General features: G+C 44.3%; 2 protein-coding genes across 3 annotated transcripts in view; one reads left to right on the forward strand and one right to left on the reverse strand.

The window, feature by feature from the left end:
* The window catches only part of LOC139553511 (ATP-dependent RNA helicase TDRD9-like), a 29,215-nt gene extending 7,361 nt beyond the window's left edge, over positions 1 to 21,854 (reverse strand). Inside the window, exons 1-29 of one of the 2 annotated variants that reach the window (XM_071365921.1) lie at positions 21,584 to 21,854; positions 16,813 to 16,907; positions 16,621 to 16,688; positions 15,889 to 16,110; positions 14,776 to 14,898; positions 12,348 to 12,428; positions 12,086 to 12,250; positions 11,888 to 11,991; positions 11,624 to 11,746; positions 11,426 to 11,510; positions 11,285 to 11,342; positions 11,074 to 11,178; positions 10,761 to 10,858; positions 9,962 to 10,093; positions 9,364 to 9,529; positions 9,220 to 9,283; positions 8,962 to 9,070; positions 7,106 to 7,159; positions 6,909 to 7,025; positions 5,028 to 5,135; positions 4,804 to 4,904; positions 4,464 to 4,637; positions 3,785 to 3,896; positions 3,383 to 3,598; positions 3,187 to 3,276; positions 2,032 to 2,289; positions 1,678 to 1,845; positions 1,215 to 1,285; positions 1,014 to 1,123 (exon numbers count right to left, since the gene is read on the reverse strand). In XM_071365921.1, the coding sequence (XP_071222022.1) occupies positions 1,014 to 1,123; positions 1,215 to 1,285; positions 1,678 to 1,845; positions 2,032 to 2,289; positions 3,187 to 3,276; positions 3,383 to 3,598; positions 3,785 to 3,896; positions 4,464 to 4,637; positions 4,804 to 4,904; positions 5,028 to 5,135; positions 6,909 to 7,025; positions 7,106 to 7,159; positions 8,962 to 9,070; positions 9,220 to 9,283; positions 9,364 to 9,529; positions 9,962 to 10,093; positions 10,761 to 10,858; positions 11,074 to 11,178; positions 11,285 to 11,342; positions 11,426 to 11,510; positions 11,624 to 11,746; positions 11,888 to 11,991; positions 12,086 to 12,250; positions 12,348 to 12,428; positions 14,776 to 14,898; positions 15,889 to 16,110; positions 16,621 to 16,688; positions 16,813 to 16,907; positions 21,584 to 21,708 (3,502 nt within the window). In that variant the 5' untranslated portion in view covers positions 21,709 to 21,854. The remainder of the gene's footprint in view (positions 1 to 1,013; positions 1,124 to 1,214; positions 1,286 to 1,677; positions 1,846 to 2,031; positions 2,290 to 3,186; positions 3,277 to 3,382; positions 3,599 to 3,784; positions 3,897 to 4,463; positions 4,638 to 4,803; positions 4,905 to 5,027; positions 5,136 to 6,908; positions 7,026 to 7,105; positions 7,160 to 8,961; positions 9,071 to 9,219; positions 9,284 to 9,363; positions 9,530 to 9,961; positions 10,094 to 10,760; positions 10,859 to 11,073; positions 11,179 to 11,284; positions 11,343 to 11,425; positions 11,511 to 11,623; positions 11,747 to 11,887; positions 11,992 to 12,085; positions 12,251 to 12,347; positions 12,429 to 14,775; positions 14,899 to 15,888; positions 16,111 to 16,620; positions 16,689 to 16,812; positions 16,908 to 21,583) is intronic. The other variant, XM_071365922.1, reaches the window with a different exon arrangement.
* Positions 17,400 to 21,268, forward strand: LOC139553515 (protein RD3-like). The gene is made up of 3 exons (XM_071365930.1): positions 17,400 to 17,936; positions 18,588 to 18,916; positions 19,903 to 21,268. Exons 2-3 carry the CDS (start codon positions 18,609 to 18,611, stop codon positions 20,264 to 20,266), a joined length of 672 nt encoding a protein of 223 aa, XP_071222031.1. The 5' UTR covers positions 17,400 to 17,936; positions 18,588 to 18,608; the 3' UTR covers positions 20,267 to 21,268.
* Positions 21,855 to 22,013: the final 159 nt, after the last annotated feature.

A 22,013-nucleotide genomic window follows, 5' to 3' on the forward strand; every position in this document is an offset into this window, starting at 1 on the left:
CACTGTAGTGTCCAAAATATCTTTCAAGCTGTCAGGCATTCCCTTGGCAGAAAGAGCCTCTTGGTGGATGCTGCAGTGTACCCAAGTGGCGTTGGGAGCAACTGCTTGCATGCACGTTACCACTCCACTATGTCTCCCTGTCATGGCTATTGCGCCATCAGTACAGATACCAACATGAGCATCAGCTACGTTTGGCTACATACAGACCGTTAGTGGAATTCCCGCAAGAGAGTAACGGTTAATGTGATTGTATGTTAATTATTTGACTAGGCTACCTGTATTTGACATTGTGTAATTTCGCTGAACACTAGATGGTAAAAAAAAAAAAATCTCAAACAAGCTACTCAGGGGAGAAAAAAACCTAAAATGTATAGCCCTGTTGGGAAATATAAATGGACTGTTTGAAAATGTGAAGAAAAAAAAAAGTCTAAAAAATAATATTAATAAATATATATTTAATTTTTTTTAAATGTGAATGACATGTATTTGGTGTACCCCTGGGGGAATACCTGGTATAGATGAAGGGGAGGAGAAAAGGCTTAAAAATAAATATTTAACCTGAGTCAATTGAGACATGGATTGTGTATGTGTACCAGTCAGAGGGTGCCTTTGAATGGGTTACGGTAGTAGGTGCCAGGTGCACCGGTTTGTGTCAAGAACTGCAACGCTGCTGGGCTTTTCACACTCAACAGTCTCCCTGTGTGGCAAGACTTATCCACCACCAAAAGAACATCCAGCCAACTTGACAACTGTGGGAAGCATTGAAGTCAACATGGGCCAGCATCCCTGTGGAATGCTTTCAACACCTTGTAGAGTCCATGCCCTAACGAATTGATCCTGTTCGTAGTGCAAAGGGGGGGGATCTGCAACTCAATACTAGGAAGGTGTTCCTCCAGACCTCGGTGAAGACCGAATGCAGTCCGCAGGGCAAAATGAGTTGGACACCCATGGTCTAACCCTTATTTTAATGGGCTTATTATGTCCCAGATCATATCCCATTCCCAGTACTGTACCTGTCGCACTGACAGACACGGAGCCAGCCACCAGCATCCGCTGATGGCTGTCCTGAGGACTGTCATTCAACGCAATGGAGTTGATGCTGTCCTTCTCTATGAGCACCGACCTGTAAGGAGTTAACACATTCATTAGCACTGGTATATAGTGTCACCAGCACTGGGCCAAACTCTAACCTGATCTGGGTGACACTGACTAACCTGTAGTTGGTGACGTTGCTAAAGCTGTGGAAGTTGACTTTGTGAGGACTGGATGGGCCATGTACACGAACCTGTGGGAAACAGCATCAGCAACACTTTACTTACAGTGAGCATTAAGACACAATGGGCATCCTGTAGCCATTAACATTCATACACAATTATTTAATACATGTTAACAGTAAAAACATCCCCCAGAAACAAATTGTGTTCCACGAATTCCTGAGAGGAATGTGTGGCCCTGGCCCACAGCCACTAATACACCGTAGAACAAAATGTACACCAGCTCACGTACTACCAAAATGTCTCCACCCTCTGGACAGGAGGCAGGCAAAAGGCAGAAAGACGATGACACCCTCTTGTGGTGAACAACTAACATCACCTCCTGATTAAACCAGACAGCCAGTCTATTGAACACAGTAGCAGTCTATGAAATGTGAGTCAGCCATTTGGCCAGTGTTCTTGCCTTGCTCTTCAGAGAGGACTGGCTGGTCTTGGCAAAGGACTGGAGCAGGCTGTCAATTAGCTGCTTCTCTTCCTCCTTGCTAGTCTTCCAGGAGCTGCTGGTAGCGTTGGGAGTGAAGGTGCCGTCCTGCAGGTCTTTGTACAGAGACACCAGCACGTCGTGGATCTGCTGCAAGACACACAACCACACAGCACTGTCAGGGTCACAGCCTTTGTTTCTACTGCTGGACAACTAAATTATTTATGTTTATAGCCAAGCCTGACAGGAATACTATAACTGAATAATTCCCCATGAGCACAACATCCTAGAAGCTGAAGCGAAGACATACAGAACGCTGGCCTGTGTTTGAGGTACCTTAGACTCAAAGCTCTCCTCGGCCTTGATGGCGTATCCCTCCTGCATCATGATGTCAGCCACGCTGGAGGTGACCGTGTCAGTGTTGATGAGCAGCTCCACGCGCATGACGCCGTGCAGGATGGAGAACAGGGAGACTATGAGCGGGTGGCCGTTCACCAACGTGATAAAGCGGTTGCGGGCACGGCTGCTCCACTGGTCCCCCAGGATCATGGACTGGGCCGATGGACGCATCCCAGAGATCTGGAACTCCTGGGCCTGAGGAGACAGGGCAGAACACAATCCTAATCTGGAACTCCTGGGCCTGAGGAGACAGGGCAGAACACAATCCTAATCTGGAACTCCTGGGCCTGAGGAGACAGGGCAGAACACAATCCTAATCTGGAACTCCTGGGCCTGAGGAGACAGGGCAGAACACAATCCTAATCTGGAACTCCTGGGCCTGAGGAGACAGGGCAGAACACAATCCTAATCTGGAACTCCTGGGCCTGAGGAGACAGGGCAGAACACAATCCTAATCTGGAACTCCTGGGCCTGAAGAGACAGGGCAGAACACAATCCTAATCTGGAACTCCTGGGCCTGAGGAGACAGGGCAGAACACAATCCTAATCTGGAACTCCTGGGTCTGAGGAGACAGGGCAGAACACAATCCTAATCTGGAACTCCTGGGCCTGAGGAGACAGGGAAGAACACAATCCTAATCTGGAACTCCTGGGCCTGAGGAGACAGGGCAGAACACAATCCTAATCTGGAACTCCTGGGCCTGAGGAGACAGGGCAGAACACAATCCTAATCTGGAACTCCTGGGCCTGAGGAGACAGGGAAGAACACAATCCTAATCTGGAACTCCTGGGCCTGAGGAGACAGGGAAGAACACAATCCTAATCTGGAACTCCTGGGCCTGAGGAGACAGGGCAGAACACAATCCTAATCTGGAACTCCTGGGCCTGAAGAGACAGGGCAGAACACAATCCTAATCTGGAACTCCTGGGCCTGAGGAGACAGGGAAGAACACAATCCTAATCTGGAACTCCTGGGCCTGAGGAGACAGGGCAGAACACAATCCTAACAGTATATAGGGATACTAGATCAACTCTCCTGATTAGGATGTTGCCCAAAGATGTTTACCATTTTGCCTAAATAAAACATTGTACCTGGAATGGGTGGGCCATGATATCAGCAGGTAGCTTCCTCAGGCAGCTACACAACACCAGAGTGGTGTTTCCAAAGTCCAGAAAGAAAACCTTGAACATTCAGAACACACATATACTTTACATGGTTCATCCACTAAAACTGCAACTGTAATCAACCTGGGAGTGATTGTGTGTACTAGTGAGCCTGTGCTTGTACCTCCACAGAGCTGCCGCAGACATGCAGGATCTTGGCACGGTAGTAGAGGCCCTGCTCGTCGCCCTCAGAGAAAGGTGCCAGGCACAGCAGGTTTGGGTAGAGGGAGACAGGAACTGGACACAGCTCATGAGAATTAATCTCCGCTGTCAGATGGCGCTGCTTCTCCATGCTGGCATCGTCCGCCTGGAAGCCCCAGAAGTGGCCCACCTCCACCACCTAGGGAGCCAAGATGAAGGAGGCATGCTTGGTTACCACCTCCACCACAGACTATGCATAGCCAAAATGGAGGGTGTGTGATCACCTAAATTCAGTTCCTCTAGATAGAATCGTCACCAGATTACTTATTTACACAAAAACAAGTCCCAGAAATTTGACTGAAAGAGGAGTCTCAGCCTGACGAACCTCTGTGATGTTGACCACGAAGATGGGGTTAGAGGGCAGCTTGTCTGGGTCAATGGTGCTGCTCAGCAACCCCACTGGGTAGACCGAGTTGTTCTGGAAGTCCACATTCACACTGAAAACCACAGGACAGAATGAATTATGCTTAAAAAGCCTGGAGGATCCCTCAAAGGGGGAACACAGTGCTAGTGTAACAGTCAAAGTCACTGAGCTGCATCATTGTATTAGGGAGTCTATGGGACTGACCTAACTGACTGTAACTCACTCATGACAGCACTGTCTGTAAATGTGTGTGAGGAGGAGGGAGAGGGTCTGACTCGGCCTAAATCTACCCTCTCAGAGGCTGTGTGATGGCTGTAGAGGGTCAGCCAGAGTGCAAGCATGTCAGGTTACATCAAGGCCCAGTGTGGAGGGGTGCAGGCCTGCAGGGTTATGGGCAAAGCCCACTCCCCCCAAACCCAGATGACCACTAACAGGACACCTCCACCTTCCTGAAGAGGTATTTGGCCCTGAGCCAGAGCTGGCATTACCTATACATCAACTGTCTGACTGACTTTCACTCCGCTAAATGCATTCCTCTTGAGAAGTTGGGGTTAGATGATGTTACACCCATGTAGCAAACGAGGATTAAAACCCCAGCTGAGTGGATTAGTAGTGTGAGAAGGATGTATAGGCTCCCTACCGAGCGTATCTCATGTGGCAGATGGTCCTGCTCCCCGCAAAGGTCTCCACCTCGTCACTGGGATGCACAAAAAGGTCCATAGGATGCCTCTGGTGGGCCAAGAGGAGGGCCAGTGACACCTCAGGGAGCACCCCCGACCCTCGAGTAGTCATCCGGTAGAACTCTACATGCCCTCTGAAGGAACGCACAACAAATGTTTTTCTGTCTTACCAATGGACTATGGGTATTCTATAAGATATGTAAGACCATTTAGGTCAAAACATCTATGAAGTATCTATCTATGAAACAGGTAACATGATGAGTTATTCTAAGTCCAGCGGAGGTTTGATCCGTTTGTTACCTGGATCCATCGAAGGCTATGGACTTGACCTGGCCACACTGGCGGAACAGGGACTGCAGTTGCTTGTAGTACAGGAAACTGTAGGGGGGCAGGTTCCTCACCTGAGATGAGACAATCAAAGATCATAGTAGTGGTCTAGCATTCACAACATACAAACACTGTTCATGAATGTATAGGAATCTGATAAATCAGGAAATCAGGGATAGGGGGTAATGGCATCATACCAGCACAGTTTTTTTGGGATCATGGCCTGACAGGTCTTTGGAGGCCAGCTCTTCATCCATTTCCCCTTGAGAAAAGTAGTTAGGGTAGTAGGCACCAGCAATAACCACCTGAAAGATGGAGTGCCTTCAGAAAGTATTCATACCCCTCGACTTATTCTACATTTTGTTGTGTTACAGCCTGAATTCAAAATTGATTCAAATATATGTTTTCACCAATCTACAAACAATAGCCCATAATGACAAAATGAAAACATGTTTTTTTTAATAATTTATTTACATTTTTGCAAATGTATTTCAAATTAAATAACATATTCACATAAATATTCACACCCGAGTCAATACTTTTTAGAAGCACCTTTGGTGGCAATTACAGCTTTGAGTGGTCTTGGGTATGTCTATATCAGCTTTGCACATCTGGATTTTGTGATTTTCCCCCATTCTTCCCTGCAGATTTTCTCAAGCTCTGTTAGGTTAGATGGGGAGCGGTGGGGTGAACAGCAATCTTCAAGTCTTTCCACAGCTTTTCAATGGGATTCAAGTCTGGGCTTCGGCTGGGCCACTTAAGGACTTTCACATTCTTGTTCTGAAGCCATTCCAGAGTTGTTTTGGCTGTGTGCTTAAGGTCATTGTCCTGTTGGAACATAAATCTTCGCCCCAGTTTAAAGTCATTTGCACTCTGAAGCAGGTTCTCATCAACAATTTGCCTGTATTTGGCTCCATTCATTGTTCCCTCTATCCTTACCAATCTCCCAGTCCCTGCCGCTGAAAAGTATCCCCATAGCATGATGCTGCCACCACCATGCTTCATGGTGTTAGGTGGGTGATGAGCTGTGCCTGGTTTTCTCCAGACATAGCGCTTTGCATTCAGGACAAAGAGTTCAGGACAAAGAGTTTTGTTTCATCAGACCAGAATCTTTCGCCTTATGCTTTCAGAGTCTTTCACATGCCGTTTTTCAAACTCCAGGCTTGCTGTCATGTGCCTTTTCTCAGGAGTGGATTTCGTCTGGCCACTCTCCCATAAAGCCCAGATTGATGAAGTGCTGTAGAGACCTTCTGTCAGGTTCTCCCATCTCAGCCAAGGAACTCTGTAGTTCTGTCAGAGTGGTCTTTGGATTCTTGGTCACTTCCCTGACCAAGGTCTTTCTTACTCGTTTGCTCAGTTTGGTCGGACGGCCAGCTCTAGGCAGATAATGGAGACCACTGTGCTCTTGGAAACTTTCAACACTCTAGAAATGTTATACCCTTCCCCAGATTTATGCCTCATCACAATTCTATCTCAGCAATCTACAGACAGTTCCTTAGACTTCATGGTATAGTTTCTGCTCTGACATGCACTGTCAACTTTGGGACCTTATATAGACAGATGTTTCTTTCTAAATCATGTCCAAACAATTTAATTGGCCACCGGTGGACTCAAATCAAGTAGTGACATCTCAAGGATGATCAAAGGAAATTGGATGCACCGGAGCTCAATTTGGAGTGTCATAGCAAAGGGGTGTGAATACTTACCTAAATGAGACATTTCCGTATTTCATTTTCAATAAATTAGCTAACATTTCTAAAATCATGTTAGCATTATGGGTATTGTGTGTAGATGGCTGAAAAAATATATAAATTTAATCAATTTCCAATTCCGGCTGTAACACAACAAAATGTGGAATAGGTCAAGGAGTATAAATACTTTCTGAAGGCACTGTATAAAGAGAAGAGGAGAATCTATCAAATAGACAGGGGCTACAGTGTTAGCACTGCCGAATGATATTCTGAATAGCAGGGGTTGGTACAACAGATAATATTATAGTGTCATAATAATAACCATATAGCTTTACGCTGGAAGTAAGGTGTAGAGCTCCAGAATACTGGCATGTGCCTCAGTCTCACCTGCAGGATGAACCTCTGCTTGTGAAGGCTGGAGTAGTCCATTGGCACTGGGTTCTCAATCACGTGCATGTTGAACTGGGACGCTCTCTCCTTCAGGTCCTCATAGAGCTCAGCCACCTGGGGGTCACAGAGAGGCAGGGTCAAGTCAGGGATTGGGGTCACCTGGTGTGTGTTTCGTGAGATAATGGTCTCTATACCTCTCTGATCCTCTTGATCTGGATGCAGTTCTCCTTGCCCCACTCCAGCTCGGACTGGGAGGAAGAACACACACACACACACACACACACCTTACTGCAGCCATCTCAGCAAGATACTGGAACTTTGTCTAATGTCTTTAGGAACCTCCTTTATTACATACACGTCTATGTATTATCCCATGTTTAAAGTTAATTGATGTAACATAACGATCTACAGTTGAAGTCGGAAGTTTACATACACCTTAGCCAAATACATTTAAACTCAGTTTTTCACAATTCTTAATCCTAGTAAAGATTCCCTGTCTTTGGTCAGTTAGGATCACCACTTTATTTTAAGAATGTGAAATGTCAGAATAATAGTAGAGAGAAAGATTTATTTAAGCTTTTATTTCTTTCATCACATTCCCAGTGGGTCAGAAGTTCACAAACTCAATTCGTATTTGGTAGCATTGCCTTTGAGTTGTTTAACTTGCGTCAAACATTTCAGGTAGCCTTCCACAAGCTTCCCACAATAAGTTGGGTGAATTTTGGCCCATTCCTCCTGACAGAGCTGGTGGAACTGAGTCAGGTTTGTAGGCTTCCTTGCTCGCACACGCTTTTTCAGTTCTGCTCACAAATTTTCTATGGGATTGAGGTTAGGTCTTTGTGATGGCCACTCCAATACCTTGACTTTGTTGTCCTTAAGCCATTTTGCCACAACTTTGGAAGTATGCTTGGGGTCATTGTCCATTTGGAAGACCCATTTGCGACCAAGCTTTAACTTCCTGACTGATGTCTTGAGATGTTGCTTTAATATATCCACATAATTTTCCTCCCTCATGAGGCATCTATTTTGGGAAGTGCACCAGTCCCTCCTGCAGCAATGGACCCCTACAACATGATGCTGCCACCCCTGTGCTTCACGGTTGGGATGGTGTTCTTTGGCTTGCAAGCCTCCCCCTTTTTCCTCCAAACATGATGGTCATTATGGCCAAACAGTTCTATTTTTGTTTCATCAGACCAGAGGACATTTCTCAAAAAAGTATGATCTTTGTCCCCATGTGCAGTTGCAAATCGTAGTCTGTTTTTTTTTTAATGGCGGGTTTGGAGCAGTGGCTTTTTCCTTGCTGAGCGGCCTTTCAGGTTATGTCAATATAAGACTCGTTTTACTGTGGCTATAGATAATTTTGTACTCGTTTCCTCCAGCATCTTCACAAGGTCCTTTGCTATTGTTTTGGGATTGAGTTGCACTTTTCGCACCAAAGTATATTAATCTCTAAGAGTCAGAACGCGTCTCCTTCCTGAGCGGTATGACAGCTGTGTGGTCCCATGGTGTTTATACTTGCGGACTATTGTTTGAACAGATGAACATGGTACCTTCAGGCATTTGGAAATTGCTCCCAAGGATGAACCAGACTTGTGGAGGTCTACAAACAAAAATTCTGAGATCTTGGCTGATTTCTTTTGATTTTCCCATGATGTTAAGCAAAGAGGCACTGAGTTCAAGGTAGGCCTTGAAAAACATCCACAGGTAAACCTCCAATTGACTCAAATGTTGTCAATTAGCCTATCAGAAGCTTCTAAAGCCATGACATCATTTTCTGGAATTTTCCAAGCTGTTTAAAGGCACAGTCAACTTAGTGTATGTAAACTTCTGACCCACTGGAATTGTGATACAGTGAATTATAAGTGAAATAATCTGTCTGTAAACAATTGTTGGAAAAATGACTTGTGTCATGCACAAAGTAGATGTCCTAACTGACTTGCCAAAACTATAGTTTGTTAACAAGAAATTTGTGGAGTGGTTGAAAAACGAGTTTTAATGACTCCAACCTAAGTGTATGTAAACTTCTGACTTCAACTGTAAATGCTCTCACCTTTGGGTGCCTCAACTCTCCTTTGCTTCTGGACGTGTGCCAAGCCTTGAATGCGTTGACAAAAGCAATCGAATCACTCTGCACACCGTGTGCGAACGACAGCTTGCTCCTGAATATTCAAGCATTTAAGAGAGGACAGGGATGACAGTCTTACAGCAGACAATAACTCAAATGGCAGTGACGAGGTAGATATTGTAGAAGTGTTATTATATATTTTTTGCTGTATGAGAGAAAATACATTTTCAAGTGCTGACTCACCTGTACCCTGCCAGCTGCTGCAGGGAGGGCATGGCAAAGAAGCTCTTCAGAGACAGAGAGGCGGCTAAGGGAGAGAGACAGGTTGAGGAGTCGTGGCCTGAACACACACCTACAGACAAAGCAGAAACAACAGACCCCACTGACCTATGATGAGGCACTCCTCCAGACAGCCAAAGACGTGGCCGAGCACGATCATCTTCCCAAGGTGCAGGTCCACAGGCAGGTGAGCCAGGATCCGACCCAGAAACGTCAGCTCTCCATCAAAACGCTTCTGGCCTTGACCATCGTTCCCCACAGACAGTGCACCCATCTACACCTCACACACACGTCATGACAATTATCATTACCTCAATAATAACAAGTGACTGCAAGAATACTTAAGCATCACACACAGTCAAAAATAGTAATAAAAAATACATAAATGGCTCTGTCCATCAATCCTTCCAGCTAAAGAGCCCATCCACAGCACATACACAGACTTAATCAAAACACTTTACGCCCCGCTAAGTCACAGCTGACAAACACACACACAAACACCACTGAGAGAGCTAATGCTAGCTGACGCAGAGGTCCTGACACAGCAGAACCAACGTTAGGAAACCACTGCAACATCACAAACACACAGTGACAGATTTGGTTGTTCAGCAACGTTGTATCTAAGATTCTTATTGGAAACCTCTCCACAAATACATGAATCCAATGACTTCAATGGTTGTTTGTGATAAGGTCCACAGTGAGGTACCTCTTTGAGCTGGAGTATGGTCCTCTCAATGTCATTGAGTTGGGGGGGTGAGAGAGCAGTGGAGAGGAGGGAGCGGGGGTCCCCCATGCCCAGAAGCTTCACCTTCAGCATGATGTTAGCCAGGGGGGCACGCTGGGAATAGTCCGAATAAAATAGAAGTTTTATACACTGAGTGTACAAAACTTTAGGAACACCTTCTTAATATTGAGTTGCACCCCATTTTTCCCTCAGAACAGCCTCAATTTGTCGGGGCATGGACTCTACAAGGTGTCAAAAGCATTACACAGGGATGCTGACCCATGTTGACTCCAATGCTTCCCACAGTTGTGTCAAGTTGGCTGGATGTGCTTTGGGTGGTGGACAATTCTTGATACACACATGGGAAACTGTTGAGCATGAAAAACCCAGCAGCATTGTAGTTCTTGACACAAACTGGTGCGCCTGGCACCTACTACCAATGCTCATTCACCCTCTGAATTGCACACATACACAATCCATGTTTCAAGTGTCTCCTCCCCTTCATCTACACTGATTGAAGTGGATTTAACAAGTGACATTAATAAGGAATCATAACTTTCACCTGGTCAGTCATGGAAAAAGCAGGTGTTCCTAATGTTTTGTATACTCAATGTAGGTCTAGTAGAGTAGCATGCCTTGTCTTTCAGTAATCACATACAGTGCATCAATCCATCAACAAATAAATCCATCAACTTTGCAGTTGTAAAACATCATACTGTCGAGCATAGTTATGAGCTTGGTTCTTTGCCAACAGGGCTGACCTAATGTTCGACTCTCTTACCACCATCTCAGGAACCACATAGTCTGGGATCTCATTCCTCCAGAACTCCTTGGTCACCAGCCGGTAACAGTAGCCCTTAGACACTCGCCCAGCCCTGCCTGAGAGGGACAGAGGAGACGTGAGTCACAAATCCTCAGTGGCAATTCTAATTCTCCCACTGGGTGCACATTTTGGTTGTTGCCCTAGCACTACACAGCTGATTCAAATAACCAATTCATCATCAAGCTTTGAATATTTGAGTCAGCTGTGTAGTGCTAGGGCAAAAAACAAAATGTGCACCCAGGGGTGCCCCAGAAACCCTGCTGTACTGTACCTCTACGCTGGTTGCAGTTGGTCTTGGAGGCCCAGGTGAGGCGGAGGGACTGGTAACAGGTCTCTTTGTCACAGACCATGTGTCGTGCCAGACAGAAATCAATCACTGTCAACAGGAATACGTCACAAACTCAGACATGTGGAGTGAATACAATACGGCAGTACATACAGCAAGGAAGGTCTGTAAACATTATGAAAATGAAAACACACACCATATTTGACATCTGGGACTGTAACAGAGCTCTCTGCAATGTTGGTGGAGAGGATGATCTGTTGAGACAGAGACAAAACATCAAAAACACTTTGCGTTCTAGAAGTCTATTCAGTAGACTGGGTTGTGGTGTGATAGTTACCTTCCTGTATCCTGGGACAGGCACCAGAAACACCCCATTCTGCTCCTCCAGAGTGACAGAGGAGTGGAGTGGGTACACCTGCAGTCTGAAACATACACCATAACAGCCCCATCAAGTTTCTACTATGCATCGGACACTACCAGTCATGCTCCAGAGACGCCACCACTGAAAGTGCACATGTACACACACAGCACCCACCTCTTGCGCACCAGCTTGGACAAAGCCTCCTGCATGTAGTGGATCTCACCCAGACCAGGGAGGAACACCAGCACACTGCCCCGGTCTGGCAGAGACAGGCCTCCCTCCCTCGCAGTCCTACTGCTGAGATACACAAACACACCAGGACAACTATAGGACACCTAAGTCAATCTAAGTCAATCATCTAAGTAATTAACAAATAGTGAACGAATGGTTTATTTATCAAGCGAGCTAAGATGAAGAGTAAAGCTGTTGATCCCTCACCTCTGATCTTTGGCCTCTAGCTCGTCAAAGCTCTGGATAAGGCTGACAGCCACGTTGTACATCTCCACAGTGATGTAAGGGTCATCTGGACGGCGGGTATCCACCTGATAGATAGATAATACACAGACAGTGTTAGGTTAGTCTAAACCATGAGTACCAGCTACATCCACAGACTAGGCTTGGCGCTCCCCCTCTCACCCTGTAGGGAATCAGGCTACAGAGGTCCTCCAGGTAGAACTCCTCGATGGCGTAGGGAGCCCCCTCCACCTCAAACACATAGGCTGGGTTCATCTGGCTGCGGATGGGGGTGCCAAAGTACTCCGCAAACTCCCTGCAGTTGATGGTGGCTGACATGAGGATGACCTGCATAAAGGGGGAAGGGAGGCGGTGTGTGTCTGTTCAGTCAGTACGGTTTAGGATCACATGGTGGTGAATGCTGAGATGAGAAGCGTGGGCTCACCTTGATGTAACGGGAGTTGGAATGGAGGAGCTTCCTCACAACCAACAGAAGGAAGTCCAGCTCCTCTGTCCGCTCATGGACCTGAAACATACAGAACCACCCTGCTTACTGACTGGTTCATCCTCGCCATGGTAAAAATATGTTACTCACCTCCAGCTTGAATTGTGTTACTGGGTACTAAGAGACACAATGTACGCCAGATGGACATCATCATTACCAGTCAAGTCATATCTGTAGACTACTTTGAAATAGTGTCAAGAATTGTTGTTACTTTCGGTACTTCTGTCAAATGTGCCTCACAAACTCTGTCTATCAGCGCAGCCGATGTCCCCTTTTAGCAGAGGCGTGCACCATACCTGCTCCATTTACTCATTACTAGTAGCCTGCACTGGGAGTCGGGGTTTGCCTCATGTTAGCTCCCCACTCATGCTGCACAGAACACTTTACAATGCAGTAAGATACCGGTAGCTCCTCTTCTCTTTATACAGTGCCCTCAGAAAGTATTCACAGCCCTTGACTTTTTCCACATTTTGTTGTGTTACAGCCTGAATTTTAAATTGATTACATTTAGATTGTTTGCCACTGACCTCCACATAATGTCTAAGTAGAATTATGTTGTTTTTTTAAACAATTTTACATATTAATAAAAGATGAAAAGCTGAAATGTGTTGAGTCAATACGTATTCAACCCCTTTGTTATGGCAAGCCTAAATAAATTGAGTAAAAATATGCTTAACAAGTCACGTTAGTTGTATGGACTCTGTGTGCAATAATAGTGTTTAACATGATTGTTAAATTACTACCCCATCTCTGTACCCCACACATACAGATAATTGTAAGGTCCCTCAGTCGAGGAGTGAATTTCAAGCACGGATTCAACCACATAGACCAGGGAGGTTTTCAAATGCGTCGCAAAGGGCACCTATTGGTAGATGGGTAAAAACAAAAGAGCAGACATTGAATATCCTTTGAGCATGGTGAAGTTATTAATTACACTTTGGATGGCGTATCAATACACCCAGTCTCTACAAAGATACAGGTGCTATTCCTAACTCCGTTGCCCAGTGAGGAAGGAAACCGATCAGGGTTTCACCATCAGGCCAATGGTGACTTTAAAACAATTAGAGTTGAATGGCTGTGATAGGAGAAAACTGAGGATGGATCAACAACATTGTACTTACTCCACAATACTAACCTAAATGACAGAGTGAAAAGAAGGAAGCCAGTACAGAATAAAAATATTCCAAAACATGTATCCTGTTTACAATAAGGCACTGAAGTAATACTGCAAAACATTTGGAAAAGACAACTTTTTGTCCTGAATACAAAGCGTTATGTTTGGGGCAAATCCAACACAACACATTACTCTTCCTTTTTTCAAGCATGACAGTGGCTGCATCATGTTATGGGTATGCTTGTCATCATCAAGGACTAGGGAGTTTTGTGGGGGGATAAAAGGAAATGGAATAGAGCTAAGCACAGGCAAATCACAGAGGAAAACTTGGTTCAGCCTGCTTTCCAACAGACACTGGGAGACAAATTCATATTTCAGCAGGACAATTGCCTAAAAGAAGGCCAAATATATATTGCTTACCAAGACAACATTGAATGTTCCTGAGTAGCCTAGTTACAGTTTTTACTTAAATTGTCTTAAAAATCTATGGTAAGACTTTCATTGCTAGCTTACAGCTGAAGCTAACATCAATTCATTACCCTTGTACTTTGTTTGTAATATGCAAACCATAAAGCTAAATATGCTGATTTCAAAGCTGATTGCCACCAAAAACTTGATTAATTCACTTAAGTTGGTCTCTCCGTCACATCTCTCCATCAGCCAAAGATGATCTATTGCCTAAGCGTGTGTGAATAGGGCTCTGACAGTTCTATGCAAATGTTGTTGATCAGTACAATAAAATGAGTCCCAAATGGAAGTGAAACAGATTGTCATCTGTACCTCAATGAAATCAGCCAAAACTAGCTCAAAAACTCAATGCATGCACACAGTCCTATTGAATATGTATTCACCTGTATTGTGAATTGGCCTAGGATACATCTTGATTTACCCAGTTTATCAATAGAGATTTACCATTGAAATAACTGATTACCATTAAGTTGTTAAGTAGTTAGATTGGTAAAAACAAAATCAAATTGATTGTATGATTGTTTAATTAATGCATATACATCTCAGAAAAATGTTGACGTACATTTTTTTGAATGAAATTGAACTCAAAAGATGCCCAATGATTGAACAGAGCAGTATATTAGTTTATCTGTCTGGATCAAGTGCCATTTTGTAACTTTGGCTAATATACCTTTTTTTGTTGGTATCGTTTTAGTATCGTGATACTAAACCTGGTATCAAAGTCAAAATGAAATGAAATGAAAATGAAATCACTTTGAAATGATGACCAGTCTGAGTGTCAGTTACCTCATCTATGAAGATGTGGGAGTACTCAGTCAGACTCTTTGCTCCGACCAGTTTCTGCAGCAGCACCCCAGTGGTCATGTAGATGAGTCTTGTGTGTTCAGTGACCATCTTTTCCAGGCCCACCTGAAACAAACAGAGAAATACATTTTCACACACAAGCACATAAACACAAAAATACACAGACAATTAAAGCCTAAAAGGCAGACGTGAGGATTCAAAATCTACTGTAGCTGTAGGTATTTATCTATCTATCTAGCTATGTGATGTCAAACATTCTGTTGAACAACTCACCTTCACAACAAATTCAGCACACAACGTGACTCTCAGAGATCAGACAAATTGCCCGTCCTAACATTTCTTCTCCCTGAGGAGTTGCTCTCATGTCCTGCTACTCAAATCCAAGTACAAACTCAGGCAAGACTTTCACAAAACTCTCAGTAAGAAACGAAAGACAGAGATAGAAAGCACTGTAAACATCCATCACACTACCCTTAGGACAGTCAGACAAAGCTGATGCTCAGAGGAATGTACAAAAACAGCCCTCCCTCATGGCAGGAGTGTCATGGGAAGGTCACTGTGAAAGTGGATAATGCTCTGTTACTCTCCATACATCCTCAAGGCCCGGATTCAAGCACTTAGGTGTTCATCAGGTCAGCTCATCACTGTCTCACTCACTGTCTGCCTAATAGTGACATCACCGCTTCTGCAAACCGCAGCAGAGCAGACAGAGGAGGAGCAGGGAGTTATAACTAGACTGTGTCTCCTGTTCCAGAGCTGGAAACAGAGCAACTAGGCAGCCTGGAAAGAGTCCAGCATGGAAGTGTCCACCCCACTCCTCCCTCTGCAAGAGAAACTTCAAATGGTCTTTTTGTACAGAGCTTCATCAAGGGGTAATAATATTGCTGGAGATGCAAGACTCAGTACACTGCCCCTTGTTATGAAACATGAACACGCAATTCTGGTTTCTTGCACCTTTTTCTCCATCTTCTTTCCACGAAGGGATGTGTACGCAAATCAGACTTTGTAACATACTACGCATGGTCATGTGTTTTTTGGGATATAGATATATATAACAAAATGGTGTCATCAACAAGGTGTCTGTGAGTCACTAACCTGGTATCCCACCAGACTACCCAGGGTGCACTTGCGCTCTCTGGCGACCCATCGGGCGATGCTGCTGGCGCCTATTTTGCGAGGCTGGGTAACCACGAGGTTACAAGGGGCATTCTTCTCGCTGTAGTAGTCCAGGATGAACTGGGGCAGCAGGGTAGTCTTCCCACTGCCTGTGGCTCCACGGATGATCACCACAGAGTTGTTTTCAATCAGAGAGATGAGCTGGAAATACACAAACACAGAACTGCACATCAAACTCAGTAGAAGGAATGAAAGAACATATTGTAGCCATTTAAAGATGAACACAATATATGATTCAACAATCTAAATTATAATATATAATAAAGTATTCTAATCTGTTTTTTATATTCACAAAGTCACAATAACATTAAAACATTCAGATTTTGGTCTTGTAGGACAATACATGTGAATCTGAGTATGAAATGAAAGTCTGAAAAACACATCTCTTCACCAATGGCCAACTAATGGCCCTACTTGTGTGCATGTGAAGACATTCAGTGGGCTATTCCCCCTCTTATTGCACTCATGGCTCCATCAGATAGAATCAGAGCTCATCTGAAGCACACTGTAAAACCTTGAGTGGTGTTATTACCTGAGGAACTGTTGCTGATGACCAAGTCTATGACCTGAAAATGTCCTGACATGGCAGGAGGAACAAAAGCATGCGTGTGTCAGTTTGAATGAGTGTGTGAGGCTACTAAACTATTTTACCTCCTGTCTATTCTTTGTGATGGGCAAGCTGGGGTACTCGTAAGTGGTCAATGGAGGTGGAGGTGAACCTAGAGTTGGAGAGATGAGGTAACACAGAAAGGTTTGCTCAATGCCTTTCTTCATCTTTGAGGAACAAAAGGCATCCAATTGGAAGCCAAATTAATTAGAAGATTATATAAATGTGTAACTCACACGCCAAAAAGTCAGCCTTTCCTGTCTTGTTCCTCAGTCCTCCATCTGAGTCATCCCTCTTTGGACTACCCTGCTGTTGGGAAGCTTTTGCAGGGCTATAAAGAAACATGTGTGTCAAATCAAAAGTCTGACATTTCAGTGTAAACACACACACAAGCAATTAAGCATCAAAGGGAAAAAAGGTAGGTCAAACAAAGCGCCCCCCATAGGTCTACTATTAACCAGCAACAGGCTCTTCATATTCGGCTCATATTCAAATACACAAACCAAAGCCATCTCCAGGGCAACAGACGTGTGAAGAATCCAGTCTGAAAATGCCTTGGAAAAAACGTGCGTGTTTTGTCTCAGCAAGCACACTAGTAGTGAGTGGTGATAATGTGGCTTTGTCACTGTGAATAAGTAACGTTATGTGAGTAATGCTAATGAGCCTTAGTCAAGTCAAATAGTTCTCCCCTTTGCTCTTTCTGAACTACCTTCTCCCCTCACATCACCCTCCCTCTCCATCCTCTGCACTGAAATCCCCCTTTCACTACTTGCTCGGTTTCTAACATTCCTCTGTCTCTTACTCGCCCTCCCCTTCATCTCTCCCACTCCGTGGCTGGGCCAGTCAAGCCTGGGGCAGTGTGGCAGGGAGAGCAGTCCCAGTCATCTCAGCTTCTCTCTGGGCAAGAGGAGGACTTTATCTACACAGCAGGCAGACACACTGTCAGAGCTGGGAGCAGCTCACACACACACATTTATATGCACACGCGTTGAGTGACTTACACACGCACTTCAGCATCTAACCACAAAGCAGCTGACCTTACAACAAAGCAGCACAAAGGAGAGTGAGGTGAAAGGAGAGGAGACAGCACTGAGTCAGAGGAGAACAGTGAGTAACTCTGCTGTAAACAGTCCAGAGGACAGAAGAACAGGGACAAGTGAAGAGGACAATTACACAGTATAGAGAGGAGAGAAAGAGAACCATTTGATTGCTTACAGACGGATAGCAGAGTCCAGTCAGAACCAGAGAATGGAGACCTCACGGACAGACCCATGGAGACAGAGTCCTGGAGATGGTACTCTGTGAGACGCCTGCCTTGATCTCTCTGTCTACATCTGGCTCATCATTGCAGCATTCAACAGTAAGTACCAACCATGCAATGGCTTGTTTTCTCTTTTCTTTTCTCACTACATAGGCTATTTGCAATGATCAGAATGTTCCAACAATTTAAAAAAAGCACTCATCTAGACAATAGGCACAAATCAGGAATCTCAATTGCATTATTTGAAGAAATTAGCTAGGACAGGCAGGTTTAATAACAAAAAATATTTTTATTGTGCTTTAAGACATTGCTGTCAAGTATACAGCACTGCGTGCTCTGTTCACGTAGCATGACCTGTGACCCCAGGCTGTCAAATCTGTGTGTAGCTCAGGTGTGAGGTACAGAGAGAACAATCAGTCTGAGGAGATTACTACACACCCACACCTGGGCATCCTCACCTGAGTGAGAATGCCACTGAAGGCAAATCAAACACTGATGATGACAGAGAGTCAGGGACCAGGGATCAGCTTGTGTGGAGGTGATCCATTTCTCACTTTCAAAAAAGTTGCGTCTTCAATGAGTGCAGATCAGTCAATAGTACAATTGTAATCCTTTGAATTGTTCTGTTAAAACAGACTTTGGGAGAACAGAGGGGTATTCCTTGACACTCGTGGCAGCAGTGTACAATACTCGTGGCAGCAGTGTCAATACTTTTGCTTCAGATGTAAAATACTTTTTTTCTCATTGCAGTAACCACAGCACTCCTCCGCCATGCCCCTGTTCAGCTGGATGAAATGGTCGCGTTCTGAACGAAAAAAGGCGCAGGATGAGGGGGCGTCCACAGGGGTATCACCCAGCTGCACACTGATCAGGGAGCTGCTGTGGCACGTAGAGGAGAGGGAGTGCATGGCGCGGGAGGTGGAGCAGGAACACAAGCTGGCCCACAACACCGCGGGATACCCCCACTGGCTCCAGAGCTACCCCAGGTTACGCACGCTGATCCCCGCATCGGAGCGCCGCCAGCTGGAGCACTTGTGTGCCCAGATCCACCCTATGCACACCGCTACGGTGCTCTCCAGGTACATCGTACACCACTCTTCATTCAGTACTGCCCCCACACCGGGATGACAATAGGCGAAAGAGACAAGAGTCTCAAAGAGAGGGGGGGTAGAGCAAAGCTGCCAGGGAAGCCACTTTGTGTTATTGTCACAGAAGTAGGTTACATGGGGTGTGATCATGCAAAGGTGAAGGGGACCCTATGGGGCTGAGCACAGCAAAAACAACCCAAAGGGAAAGAGTTTTCCATTAGCAGTATCATATCCCTATTAAAATAAAACACAGACCAACATTTTACAGTGATGGTGACATTTGTATGAACAGACTGAATTTGGTATTTCTGAGGGGCTAACTGAGGAATCATACTTTAAATAACCTTTAAATCCACCATGGGTCTAGTAAAAATGACTATAAATTATACTGAACAAAAATGTAAATGCAACATGCAACAATTTCAAAGATTTTACTGAGGTACAGTTCATATAAGGAAATCAGTCAATTGAAATATATTAATTAGGCCCTACTCTATGGATTTCACAGATAATTTTGTTTTTAAAGTTAGGGGCGTGGATCAGAAAACCAGTCAGTATCTGTTGTGACCACCATCTGCCTCGTGCAGAGTGACATCTCCTTCACATAGAGTTGATCAGGCTGATGATTGTGGCCTGTGGAATGTTGTTCCACTCCTCTTCAGGGGTGGCTGTTTGCATAATCACATCACAACAGTAACAAGATCGCCCGATTATTCCGGGAATATTATTTGGTGTGACTTTCACTGCATTTATTTTGTCTTCTTTGCTAAATGCCTCCTGACAACTAGAAATTAGAGCGGGCGCATAAACACGACCTCAGCCTTATCACCTCACACAATACATGATACTTTGATGAAATAGTTTCAGCATCATTTGGTCAGCTAGGCCTAATGGATAATTGAAAGCCCAAACAGTTTCATTATATGGATAATGCAGTTTGGGTTAAATAGTTTATTAACACACTATCTCATTCTCAGGTTCCATGACGTGCTGGCCAGCAACAAGATCCTGCCCTGGGAGCTGGTGTACGTCTTCCAGCAGGTGCTGAGAGACTTCCTCAACAAAGAGGAAGGGGAAGAAGAGGAGGATCACATGCCGCAGCCAGAACTGCTTGGGTCAATGGAGGCCTGGACCAACCGATACCAAATGAAGCAGGGATTTGTCACACCTACTGTGCCCAACTGTGGTGAGCCCCAAAGAGAAGAGATCCCAACCATCTCTGGCTATGTGGACCGTACCATGAGAGACTCTTATCCTTTCACTACCCATAGGGTCTGGGACCTACCCTACTACTATCCAGTGCCACACAACTCCACAGAGGCCTACAGCACCCCACTGTAAGAGCAGGTTGGGTAGTAAAATAGTACCCAACTCATGACTAGCTCATGACTGAAAGAGTTGTCATCTTAAAAAAATATGTTACAGATTCATTTTAATTCATGGGTCTGCAACAAAATATTGCCCTGGACCAGCACTTGCATGGGGGCAGATTCATACATACAACAATAGATACTGCTAGCTAACTGGACTAGGGGTGCGTCTCAATAGACTACTTGGTTACTCTAGCTACTACTGTAACTTAGAAAGCTACTTAATTGCACTGATTTAATAAATCAACCCCTGCCTAGGAATTTTGGCACCTGGCTATTTAGCTACTTTTACTGTGTTAGTATTACTGTAGTAGCTAAATAATGCTAATATTTACTGAAAAGTAAGTAGCTAGCTATGTACCTAACTAAAGCAACGTTCCTTTCATATGTTAGCTAGCCAGCCAACAAATGTGAACATGTGTGAAAGTTTCTAGGTTCCATCCAATTGGCAACAGATTCCCACCAGATTTTTCTACCAAATGGTTTTGTTGCCGCTAAAAGCCTGTGCGTAATGACGTAGTGCACATACAAATACATTGTGTGGTTCAATTCCCAAGTACCGAATAAAAAATACAAGTGAAATGTGTTTGCATCGCATTTAACTCTACTGATGGTTCTCAAAAAAATGTGGGTTATATAGCTTGTGCCCACTCTGGTATTAACACGTGTGCTCTAGACAACAGCACGTAGATAACGCTCCGAGCGCATGTATAGCCTACATTATAAGATTATGGACAAGCGCGGCAGCCAATCATCGATGACCATGTCACCTGAATAAGACGCTCGATATTTATTAAAATGTGCATTAAACTCATCACCTTGCACTTTCACCACCCTGTAAAATTAAATGTATTTAATATGTAGCCTGAAACTGCATGCTTTTCCGATAACTTACATCTAGTGAGAGGACCACCCGTCATCACGTGACTCCACATTTTTTTCGATATGGTTATTCTATCAATATTTGCTATTTAAAAAAAATCCACCTAACGTTACATTTCTATCATAATTAAATTTACAGACAAAAATATCCCACCTTGTCTAGCAAATTTTGTTTTTTCGAGATGTGAAGTTTCCCGAAAATGTTTGTTTCCATCTGGCCTGTCAATGCATTTTTTTATCTGACGTACTTTAATAGCATAAAAATGGTTGGGGGGGAAACCTGGTTACTACAGGCAGACTGTACCGTCTATGGTGCAAGGGAACATGTGTAAGCTAGCTAACGTTAGCTAGCAATTCCATCTACATTTTGCTAGCTAACGTTAGCTAGCTAGCCAACTGAACTCACCTCTGTATTGATGACTCCTCTAACTTTACTTCTTTTGGAACTTCATCCGTGATTAGAATGTTAGCAAAATGGGTCCCTAATGTAAACCATTCTGTTATCTGTTCTGCAGTTATTGCTTTCTTCATGTTTCATATGTTGTTCACTACAGAGACTGCTGATACGTTTTCAAGGGTGGATGTTGCTGTAGAATTCTAAATTAGTTCAATCATCGGTTCAAAGACACGTGACAGTAGTACACCTGCTGACTCTATGTCAGAATCAAACATTCCATCTGGTAGCTAGGGGTACTGTCCTTTCATACTCCTAATGTAAACAAGAAACTAAAATATATTCATTTATTCGATTATATAAATAACATAAACCATATTACAAAGACATAATTAGAGTAATGATGAGTAGACAGAACCCATACAAAAGCAGTAGACCCAAT

Source organism: Salvelinus alpinus, chromosome 25 (genome assembly GCF_045679555.1).
Source record: "Salvelinus alpinus chromosome 25, SLU_Salpinus.1, whole genome shotgun sequence".
Classification (NCBI taxonomy): domain Eukaryota; kingdom Metazoa; phylum Chordata; class Actinopteri; order Salmoniformes; family Salmonidae; genus Salvelinus; species Salvelinus alpinus.

Coding starts and splice junctions, on each gene's coding strand:
- LOC139553515 (XM_071365930.1), top strand. CDS start 18,609: ATGCCCCTGTTCAGCTGGATGAAATGGTCGCGTTCTGAACGAAAAAAG. Junction 18,917..19,902: donor ACCGCTACGGTGCTCTCCAG/GTACATCGTACA, acceptor TCTCATTCTCAG/GTTCCATGACGTGCTGGCCA.